Here is a 12,372-nt window from a genome sequence, read left to right as displayed (position 1 = left end):
GTGTTAGAGAACGTACAAATGGTTAACATTGTTTGTGTCATATCAGTCAGAAGAGCAGTTCTGGGCTTTTTTTATTTTTATTTTTTTAGCTAACTTAGTTGTTATTCTTGGTTGAATAACTTTAGAAGGTTTTACAAGCCCTTTAAAATTAAATATGTACACAGTTTGGATTAAATTATAGTCAAATTTTTTAATTAGCATGTTTTTGTGTTTTGCTTTGGTACCGAAATTGGTACCGAGAACCGTGGATTTTCACTGGTATTGGTACCGAATACTGAAATTTTGGTACCGTGACAACACTATCTCTGAATATCATCAGTTACATTAACAACCCGTCAGCCTGCGCCATCTAGAGTTTCATGACTGAACTATATATTTATTTTCACCCCAAATACTAATTAGTTGCTATTTTACATTTTTTAAATTTGCCACTATCCTAGGTTTTGCCCATTTGTCAGTAAGAATTTTTTACTCATTTAAAACCCAAAAAAATTGAATATGCTCACTTATTCTTTTATATATTTTAATATGTACAGGTCAGAATAAGCATGTTGTTTGAATTTTTACATTACACCGAATGACAATAGAACATTATTTCAACCAAACTTTGACATTTTATTCTTCAAAAACTTATTTGAAACCTTAAATGTAGACACTTTACTTGTATTTAATGTGCTTTCTATGGACATAAAATCACTTTTGTAAATTTCTTTTGATGCGGACATCTTAACGTCTTTGACCCATACGTGTTTGTTGAGTATTGAGTATATTTTAAAAACATCAGGCTTTTATGACTCTTACAGTATTGACTTAATTAGAACATGGAGCTCATAAAAAAAGAAAAATCAGCGGCCCAAACTAAACAAATATAATGGACTACTTGCATAAAATTAATATAAATATCAGCTGTCACTCCATATCTCCTAATAATATGTCTTAGTAAAGTGATATTTAAATGTTTATGATCAAAGCTCTGTAGTTTTTATTGTGGGCAAAATATATAATACAACGCAATTCAATGATGATGAACAACTAAACATTCCTTAAAAGCCTGCTGTATAATATTTGATAAATTTTAACATGATTTTTCTAAAAATGATGTATGGATAATCATGTAAACCTACGTTTCTTCAGTCCAGTCAGTGTTCATCTTGAAATTACTAACAATATAACATTTATTTGTACGTTTACTTGAAGAAAAAAAATCAGTAAAGCAGCAAAAAGACATTCACTTGCTAAAAATGTGTAAATTATCAATCACATGACAGAAGGCATGTAGTAAAGTGCAGTATAAAGTCCAAGATGTCTACCATACATGTTTACTGCGCAACAAACAAACAAAAAATTACAGGAGACTGTGCATCTGAGACTAAAACAGTCTACAGAGGAGAAATGCTGCAGAAATCTCTGCATGTCTCTCATGCAGTCACATGACCAGACACTTTCCAATGACCAAACTTCAGGGCCATAAACAATCAGTGTAACGACAAATGAGATTAGAGTGACGGGCCACAGGTCACACTGAGAGACGAGGATTAGTCTCCTTAAAGACAACACAAGAACCTGGACACCGAATAACTAACTGACTAATAATGGTGTCTTTACAATCAGACCCCTGCTCACAAAAACAGCACAAAGCCAAGAGGACGGCAGTATTTACTAGTGCCTCATACTATCCAGTATTTAATCCAGCAAACAATAACACATTTAGATAGCCACTGTCGGTGTTAAATTTGTTAGTATTTGTATGAACATGCACATGCAAATGTATTTGAATGAAAAGAACAAAAACGTGTAGGGGTCATATTTCATCCCAAAAACAGAAATGGGTGAGGAGCCTACAAAGGTGAATGTTTAACGTTTTTTAAAGGCAGTACAGATGCTGTTCTTTTGACCTTTCTTGCGTTGATAAGAAGAAATCACCAAATCAGCATATTTCTGAAGGATCATGTGACACCGAAGACTGGAGTAATGATGCTGACAATTCGGCTTCACATCACAGGAATAAATTACATTTTTAAATATATGAGAAAAAAAATCTGTTATTTTAAATTGTATTAAGTAGGTGTGCTTAATTGTCATGAAAATGAGAGCACAATGCAAAAAAAACAAAAAAAAAACTTTTCAAATTTGTGATGAAATATAATATAGACATTAGTTAACTTTCTACCACTTCAGCACAGCAGCATGAAAAACAAAGGCTTTGAACAGGGTAACTATGAATGTCTCCGAATATTCAGTCTGAGCTATTATGTAGTGCACAGAAAACCACTCTGCCCCAGCACAAAGGGGTCTTCTTTGGCTGATTTAATGCAAGTCTGGACCCAAAACGAAAGTCAGAGGCTGAAATTTAGTGAGCACTGAATAGCAGCACAAGCAATAAGTCTTGACCCAACAACAAAAGCTAGTCACGCTGCATATCTAATCCTCTAAGACTACATAGCCTCTCTCTGATTTGAACACACACACACACACACACACACACAGTACCATCAGTCCAGCTTTCCTACAGTCCTGATGAGACGCAGGGCGGTCCTGGTCCAGCCAGCTCTTGTTAATCAGTGATCCCACCCAACCCAACATCTTTATCTGCTACCCTCAAAACGAGCAAATAACCTGCTCTTAACCGCTTTACATCTTCAAAATGCTGCTCATGTTGATCACATTGTTAGAAAGAAAAAAGTGTGCATTTACTATCAGGTTAGTGAAGACGTCCTGTGCCTCTACAGAGACAAGGCAGCTTGCATCAAGTTCATTTCACCCATAATCCTTTAAGCTGTCAGCAGATGACCTCTTTTCACCGTGATGGCAGGACAGACATTTTTGGACTGATTCAATTCACCCGCACATGACATCTTCACCTGATTTTGGAAAACACTTCAAGCAGTTTGGCTCAAACAGTGGTCAGTCTGTAAGATTTATTGGTGCTTTTAAAAAGTAGTCTTAAAAAAGTAGAAGTAAATTATTGAGACACATTGTGGGTTTCAAAGAGTAAAATGTAAAATGATCATGAACCTGTGTGAACATTCAAACACAAGTATAAATGAGCTTTCGGCTCCCTATCCACCCAAAGATAGTCCTTATTCCACCTAAGAAGAAACCTATCAGGCATAGAAAGCACATGTACTCTTACTAGTCTCTCAAAAGTGTATTCTGGAATAAAGAAACATTTCTCCCTTTAATCATGGGCTTTTCATTAACTGACCACCAGAGGGAGCAGTAAATACCAACAACAGACCTCAGACAGATGCATTTTTCATGAGGATGTACAGACAGATCTGACATGTACAAACAAATATAACCTCTAATTATCCAACATAAGTCACAGTAAACTACAAAACATTACGGCATCTCAATTACCACAGAGCCATTCTCTCTCCTTCGCTCTCTTCCCCTAAGATCAATGTACACTCTGTCGCCTGTAAAACAACACTCGGGCCCTTCTGATGTTTCAGCAGAGCTCACGGTGGTCTCCTGGGAGGATCTCACTCAACAGACTGCTCTAATGAAACATCTGATCAGCTGCTGTCCCATGATGAAACCACACACCACCACGGATAATCATTTCATCCAGTCCTATAGACGGATATTTCATGAAATGCTGTTGAAAACCGCTGTTTAGTTGAGGAAGAGCCAGGTTTTTCCATCACACTGACATGGTTTTCATCTTCAGCAGCATACTTCCACACAGAGGAGTGTGTGAATCTCATTAGCCTACTTCTGCCTCTCTCGTTGTCGTCTCATCTTCTATTTTAGTTCTGCTACCCACATCCACCAACAGACAAAAAAAAAAAAGAAAAGCCAAATCATGTTCAAACCAACCACTAGTCTAGAGAGACTGCACTTAAAACAGCATTCAAAACACTACATACATCTGAATGCACCTGCGTGAGACGCGTGAAACACCTCAAAACAATATACTGAAATTAAGTATAAGACTTATACTACATGACCTCTTACAGAAAAGTGATTTTTGACTTGATAAAGTCCTCGAGCAGCATCCTCCAAAAGGTGCATATTGGATCAAACATGAATAAATGGAGAGAACTGACACTTCTACAATTCTTTTCTACCAGTGTACACAATGTAAAAGCACACTTTAAACATTATTATAAAAGTTTTCTTAATTAGTTATGAAGAACAAAAATAAATAAGGGAAAAATTAATAGGCTAATCTAGGTTTAATGCAAGATACTGCACTTGGGTCTTCAAGACTCCACACATGAAGAACTTAAAGCCAACTGCAGCAGAACAGCACAAATATTGTCATATTCATATTTTATACGTACTGCAAAACTTCTAAAATGGTTCATAATCAGTTTTTGGAAATTAATAAAAGGCTTTAATTACTAAATTACAATTAAAATCTGAGAAGTGTGTTGATGCTTTATAGGTTGGTGTGTATATACCAAGGTAAACTTGTAGAATATAATAGAATAGACTAAAATAAAACACTTGGAGAAAATAGATTTTATAGATCCAAACAGACTTGAATTCATACACTGTAAAAAATTAATCCTTTAAAATAGTTCACAATGTACTGTATTAATATAAAAGAGTTTTCCGTATTGATTTTACCTTTATTTTATTAATTTTAATGTCTGTAAAATTAATGGACAATGTCCTGGCAGAAAATTACCAGTAGATTTTACCAGTATGTTTAAATGCAAAAACAAAATTATTTTAGGAATAGGTTTAAGATTTTAGTCAGTCTGTACGGACTTAAAAACAAAACAAAATTAGCTTTCTACAGAAAGAATGTAAGTATATAGTACAACTTCATGTTGAGAGCAATGCAAATGAGTGTATCTGGTGTTCAAATTTAATCAAGTGAATTCATCATTGAAACAGAAGCTCTTATTAAAGTATCCTGTTTGTTACTGCTGACCATTTCTTTACTGTAGCCTACAGCATCAATCATTCATACTGTATCCGTCAATGCACGGATGCACACACACACACACAGGTTTGTTTTTGTGAAAAGTGGGGACATCCCATAGGCGTAATGGTTTTTATACTGTACAGACCGTATATTCTATTGTCCTACACCAACCCTACCCCTAAACCTACCCCTCACAGGAAACTTTGTGCTATTTCAGATTTTCAATACACTCCATTCTGTGTTATTTACAAGCGTTTTGAAAAGTGGGGACATGGGCTAATGTCCTGAAAAGTCACCTTCTCCTTGTAATACCTATGTCATACCTTTGTCATTATACAAATTTATGTCCTCATTTGTCACAAAACCGCGCGCACACACACACACAAACACACACACACACACACACGTCTGCCACCAGTGAGCAGTTTCATGAATCCTGTGGTCCAACAGTCTGTCGCTGTCTGTCTGATTTCCCTGTATCGTTCATTCATCTGCAGTCACCCCCGGAGTGTGTCTCTCCATCTGTCTGTCTGTCTCCCATTTCTGCATTGCTTTGTCTAAATCACTGTACAAACACAACTTCTCTGCTATAAACAGGCCCATGAAACATTCATCAGTTCCAGTTATTACAGCCCGCATCCCCCCCATCATGAAAGAGAAAAATCACCCTCTCCTTCCCTCCCTCTGCTCCTGTAAATCCCTCCATAGCCCTCCGGCACAAACATCTGTCTGCACTGGACACCGAGGCATTAAACAGGCATCACCAGACCTGTGCATGCATGTAATGTCTAATGAAAGAGAATAATGTGTCCAGACAGGAACAAAATCTGAAATCTTAGACCAGACGGGTGAAATATGAACAGAAAAACAGCACACGTGGTTTTAGTGAAATGTTTCAGCATCCTCTCCATCCGTGAACTCACCTCTGTCCCTGCGGTCTCCTGCTGTTGCTCATGCCTTCATTATTTCATAGCATTTATCTGGAGTGCGAGCACACACACACACGTACACACACCACCACTGATGTCTGCGCCGCTCCGCCACCAGCTAAACCGTCCCTCTTTGTGTCACACACACTCGCGTGTGCATGCAGCTCCTCTCCTCACACACGCTCTCATTCTGACACAAACGCTGTTCTTCTTGTCGCTGTTCCTTGGTAACGGTGGAATCTGAGCCGCATCACGCCCCCCGCACTTCTGTCCTCCTTCCCCATCTATCCCACAATTCCCTCCCTCTCCGTCGCTCGCCTGGCCACAGAAATAAATATTTCAGCATGCAAATGTAGCGTGGTGCTGCTTCTCACTCCACCAACATTTGTGTGCATGTATGTGTGTAGCATCCGCCTACTGTTTGGCACACTGATATATTCTACATTTATTCATTTGGTAAATGTGTTTATGCATTTATGTTGCATTTAAGGTATAAAGAATTGAACTCACAGCCTTGGTGTTGCTAGTTTCAACACCAACTGATCTACAGGAATACATGCTTTTTTGTGATAAACTGGAAACACATTGGTTAGGGTGATTAATTTCTTTATTTCGGTCAAGATCAATCAAAACAAGAGATAAAGGAAACATCTTTAATCTATAATAAAAATATTTAAAAATTTTAAATTTTTTTTTTAGAAATTATTTATTAAATGTATTATTATTTCATAAATTTCATTTAGTTTTTGGGGAGTTGCACTACACAACATTGTAAAATCTGAACTAACCTTGCCTTACTAAAAATTCAAATGTAATATTTAAGTCAAAATGTAATAATTTCAGAGACGTATTTACCCTGACAAAAAATTATGATTGTCAGCATAGTGGTTCACACTATATGACAATTTCTATTTTATGTTTTCTGCACGTTGGTCTAACCACACAGCTTATGTTTTTTAAGAAATAGTGGAAAAAAAAAAGTCCAAACTATTTAAATTTTTCTTTTAATGACTATCATTTATAATGGGTCTTTTTTCTTCATTATGCTATCGGTTATCAGTACAAAGTGATTAGTATCACCCTGACATTTGAGGTTAAGCCCCACCCCACCCCCCAAAAAAAACAAAACACCAAAATGAATTTTAATTCAGAACTAAACAAAAAAATATATACTAATCATAGAAGTGGTGTATTCAAATTACTGACTGTACGAATGAAACTAAACAATGTAGCTGAATAAATAAAGACAAAAACAAAATCGGTTTATGAATTTTTTTGGTAAAATCTGAGGGCATTTCTCTGAAAAATCATGTTCTATTCATTGAATTCAACGCCAAAAAAAAAAAAAAGACAGACAGACATGGCTTTTTTTAAGCCAATCACAGCGGGTGAAATTGCTCACTCATTTGTGTGGTGCATTAATTGATGGGCTTCTCAGTAACTAAACTGACACCATTCTTCTGCTCCCATGAGAGCAAACTCTCTCAGGCACTGCTAGGTAACTGGGTTACAAACGCTAACATGAACTAGTACATAGAGAATGTGGCATGCTTTAGGAACATGAATAACTAGCTGATAAACACTATAGATTGAAAGCTGTTGCTCTTCAACGGAGTACAAATCATTTTAAGTTCAAGTCAGTATTACAAAACCATTCCCAATAGATTGTAAAACCTATCCATTTAAAGCATACTAAAACTGCTGTTAGCAGTCTGTAGGAAAATTATGTGCATTAAAAGATTACTAAGTAAGGTCCTAAAAGTTCAGTGCCAGCTTTGATAACAAATCTGTGTCAGCTCAGGATTTTTCCATGCATTGACACAACAAGCCTCTTAATGATAATCCAATACTGCCATTCGAGTAACCGCCCTGCAACTCACCGCAACAACCCAAAGCACTGACAGATACACACGGTTAAGCAACTAGAACACTCTTTTAACTTTTAATAACTACACTGCAAGCACAGTATACTTTAATAGTGGCCAGAAACATCGTAAAAAAGGAAAAATCGTTTTCAAAATGATTCGCGTTTACACATATCTACGATTTACAGTCTTTTACCGTTAAATTCACGGTCATTTTTTACAGTGTAGGCCCTATGCCAGGCCAGTAGTTGGCGCTGTCACCTGGTTAATAAACAGTACCTGTAGGGAAGTGATGATTATATGATGCGTCTCCGCTGTTGGTTGTAATATTGGTAAAGTAAATCCACACTTTGTTGATGAAGCGTTAGCAAACTCTTGAGCATCAACAACAGTACCATTTACTCTACCATTGTTGTGCATGTTTGTTCACGCTTGCCTTTAAAATCGACCCGTACTGCGCATGTCTACATACCTAACATGTACTACGCACGCACACGACGTCACCATTTTCAAAGATTCCTGTATTGGGTGTTTACACGGAAAAACGAAAAACTGTCGTGTAAACGAACTGTTAAAATGCATAAAAAGTTTCCCGTTTTTGGATGAAAACGTTGTCGTGTAAACGGCCCCTTAGTTTAGTCAAACCACTCGCTCGCACATATAGGCCCCCATGTTACAAATTAACAGCGAACATTCGTACATGCACTCTTAAAAATAAAGTTTCTTTATTGCCATATATGGTTCCATGAAGAACCTTTAACATCCATGGAACCTTTCCATTCCACAAAAGGTATTTTTTTTTTTTGGTAAAGGAAAAAGGTACTTTCGATTTTTAAAATGTTCCTCACACTAAGAAAAAAAAAATACTGAAAGGTTCTTTGGGAAACCCAAAATGGCTCTTCTATTGCACTGCAGTAAAACCCCCTCCTGGAACCTTTGTTTTTTTTTAAAGAGCGTGACATCAATAAAAAGAAAAACTAACAAAACCCAAAACAAAAACATTGCAACCAATGAAGAATTTTTCCAAGAATTGATGTTACAGTGGAATAAGCGCTCTGTCAAACCAATTCCAGCAAAGCAGAGATTTCTGCTGATCCAACAAGTGAAAGCAAACAAGATTAAGGAAAGCGAACAATGGTAGATTGAGGGAATTCCTTATGAATTAAATTACGATTAAAGAGGACAGGGAGCTCTATGATTAACCCACTGCTTATGTAACCACTCAGGATTTTATCCGCTAAAACAGTCCATCAGACAGCAGAAAACATTAGAAATGGGACAGCAGAGGGACAGGATGATAAACATCGTTCCAGGTACATGAAAATCCCCATGCACCGTAGACTCTGTAAAAAGAACATGCTGATATCTAAAAGCAGACGATTGCACAAAACAGTTAAGAACAATAGGATGAGGTACGGAGTGTCTTGAAACATATCCAATTGACTAAAATAGATCTACTAGACATTCAGCAGTGACAGAAATTCACACTCCAGTAGCCCACAGAACAGGAAACTGAGCCTAAACCTTGAACCAGCAAAGCGTCTGATGTTTCGTTAAATCAATAATACAACACTCATAAATAATGAGAAGACATCAATTATAATTTTAGATTAAATGGAGGTTTCCCAGCAGCAGACAGACAACTTTTACATCAACATAATGTGGTGAAACCTTTTCAGCTCCTGAATGGATCAATCAAAAACGACAATCTTAAATAAACTCCATTTGATGGTGATCAGCATGTATCAGCAAAGTAAAAAGAATTAAAGATCAACCTCAAACTGTGGTGATATTTCCAGCACCTAACAGCTACGTTCCTCCCCTCATTCCCTTCATCTCCATTTTCAATCTCACCTGTGCTCTCTTCTTCCTCTTGTGCACATTATCCAGGTGCACGGATCTTCTTTTACTTGCTCTACTGGGTCCATCCAGGCATCTTTCAAAGTCATGGACCCTTGAGGACTCTAGTGGTCCAGAACCTTCATGCAAGGTGTGCTTGTTCCTCTTCTTGCGTCCCAGTTTGGCGACATCTGGTCTGTGCTGCTCAGGACCCTCGATAGCCTTGGGTTCAGAGGGTTCCAAGACCCTGGGTCTCCTAAACAGGTTGTGGAGAGACAGCAACACCAGTGTGCACAGAACATACATGGTGGTGCTGACTAATAGAATCACAAATGGGTCCACCAACACGTTCAGTCAGAATCAGAGATGGAGTGATCCCGTTTCAGTATCAGTGCAAGCAGAGAACACTATCTTCTGGTTGAAGTTACAGTTGTGATATCAGCTCTACTGCGCTGCGCTTGCGTAGTGGTGAGATTCTGTCAAACTGAAGTCCAAAAAGAAGGGAATAACCAGTTTGGAATAAAGTCCACATCAATGGTTGCCTTCTTGCTTCTTTTCCCACCAGTTCTTCGCTGTATTCACACATGCTAAGACTGTTCAGAACATGCTATTCAGACACCTCAGAGCTCGACTTCTTCTAATGCTCATTTAGGCTGATAATCTGTCCGTGATCTGATCAGCAAATGAGATGGCTGCTCTCATCTCCCATTCTGAGGGAGGATGAGGGAGCGCCGACTAATGCACACCTGCTTTTAAACCCCACAAAGCCATTTTAACCTACCTGGACACATCTATAAAGACACACCCTGATAAACAAGCTCATGTAAGCCAGTGCAAACACACGTAAACTTGTGGAATAATAGATGACTAGTTTGCTAATCAGGAATAACCTCCACTGGCACAATCTGATATCCAACAAATCTTTGCCTCCTAATGGTTTTATTGTAATTTTTACAGTCGCTGGATTGCAGGGATAAACCTCTCCCAGGTCAGCCCACTCCTTCTGTCATAACACTTGGTTTTGATAGTCTTTATCCTAGTTTGTGGTCCATACGACTGGGCAAACTCCAAACGGTCGCAGTCCAGCCGATCCTGCACTGCGGGTGAACTCCCACACCTCTGCTGAAAGAGAAAATGCGTTTCACTCTTTCTCCCTCCCTTTTCTCATGGGGTCCATCTGTCACTGCAGTAGAGAGCGCTAAGCGTCTCTTAGCGATGATGTAACAACTTTTTGCATCTATGCAAAAAGAAGAAAATCAACTTCAAAATGTATGGATAAAGAAGCCTGTCCGTGATTGGTTGTTGCCATGGTGAGATGACCTTGTTAAACTGCGTTTTACAAACCCATCCATCATGCTTCTGCATGAAATGGGCGACTAAGGGAATGGCTCACAGTGAGAACTGACAGTGTCGATCTTGAAGGCTTGAATATGATTTGTGGTCATAACAGATCACTGAAGCCTTGTTCTGGAACTTCAGGATAAAAAAAAATTGTGTCATGTTCTCTGCATGTGTGTAGACAAGCAAAAGACCATCTTCTGGTTCATTAACCTTTTTAGCAGCCTGTCTGTCACATAATTCAGATTAAGAACAAACAACAATAGTGCCTTTTATAACCAATTTAACCAATAAAGCAGTTACTGCTCAACAGACTAAATGGCACATTACACATTTTATTCAGTATAATGTGGGGAAAAAACTTTAACACTGCAAATAATTTCCCTGCAGAGGAATGTATTTTTTATAGAGCAGGGGTGTCCGATCTTGTTCCTGAAGGGCCAAAATCCTGCAGAGTTTAGCTCTAACACACTTGCCTGGAAGTTTCTTGTGAGTTGCTACTTTGGTTCAGTTGTGTTTAAATTAGGGCTGGAGCTAGGGTTGGGCGATATAGCAAAAAATTTTATCAACGATATAATGTTTCATATCGTTCGGTATCGATAATTATTGACATTTTTTATAACCTTTATTAAAACAAAAAGCAATAGAAAAAAAATGTTTAAATTTAACCACTGTATTTATAATTAACACAATTTATTGAGACAAAACAAATATTTTTTGTTTTAACAATCAAACACAATAAAAATATGTTTTATATGCAGATTAAATGGGTCTTAATTGTATAGGTCTAATTGTCTCCCGAGGCCACAGGAGGGCGCAATGAGCAAAATAATGCAGCGCATTTAGCAAGTAACTCTACAAAAACGTGCATTACGTCTAAATTAACTCATAAAAATCTAATATAATTTCGTAAATTGCATAAACAATTATGAACAAAACAGCATCATGTATTTATGCATTGCTTAATCCAAAGAGCCGAAGCGCCATTCACACAAACCGCATTTAAAAACATATGAGAAGCAGTGAAAATGAATAAACCTCCACAAATTCGTGACATGTTTTCTAAAAGTTTAAACTGTTTTAACTTTGCATGGCTTTCTATACATCTCTTCTGTGAGACGTGAGTGCAGCAGTCATATTTGTCCGTCTAAAAAATGCGCTGAATATGCGTTCTGTGTGAATGGCTTGGTTTCCGTTTTAACCCATTCAAGATATTATCCGCATTGAGCTTCTATATTTCTCTAATATTTTGAATGAATAACGCAGCAGCGGCGCGTCTCGTGGGCTAGACTAACAAAACCTTCAAATGCAACAACGTCACTTTCACCGCATCTCACGTGCCACTGATGACGCTCCTTGACGCACACACCTAACATTCAAATGCAAATATTTATTTTAAATTCGACTAATATTCATTCTTTATTCACAATCTCCTCATCACAGGCAGGCACAGCACTCATTTCAGCATGTGTTCGTGTTTGTGTGCGCTGTCTGCGTCACTCATAGTACGTGCCTATAT

The 12,372-nt window shown here is 37.7% G+C and overlaps 1 protein-coding gene across 1 annotated transcript in view; it reads right to left on the bottom strand.

Moving 5' to 3' along the window:
* LOC107717638 (kinesin-like protein KIFC3) overlaps window positions 1-10,627 on the bottom strand; it is a 30,175-nt gene extending 19,548 nt beyond the window's left edge. Inside the window, exon 1 of the mRNA XM_016524450.1 lies at window positions 9,531-10,627. Within this exon, the coding sequence (XP_016379936.1) occupies window positions 9,531-9,821 (291 nt within the window). The 5' untranslated portion in view covers window positions 9,822-10,627. The remainder of the gene's footprint in view (window positions 1-9,530) is intronic.
* Window positions 10,628-12,372: the final 1,745 nt, after the last annotated feature.

This window comes from Sinocyclocheilus rhinocerous, unplaced genomic scaffold (genome assembly GCF_001515625.1).
Source record: "Sinocyclocheilus rhinocerous isolate Xijiao unplaced genomic scaffold, SAMN03320098_v1.1 scaffold2047, whole genome shotgun sequence".
Classification (NCBI taxonomy): domain Eukaryota; kingdom Metazoa; phylum Chordata; class Actinopteri; order Cypriniformes; family Cyprinidae; genus Sinocyclocheilus; species Sinocyclocheilus rhinocerous.
Note: the sequence above shows the minus strand (reverse complement) of the source record. Positions and strands in the feature narration are given on the sequence as shown.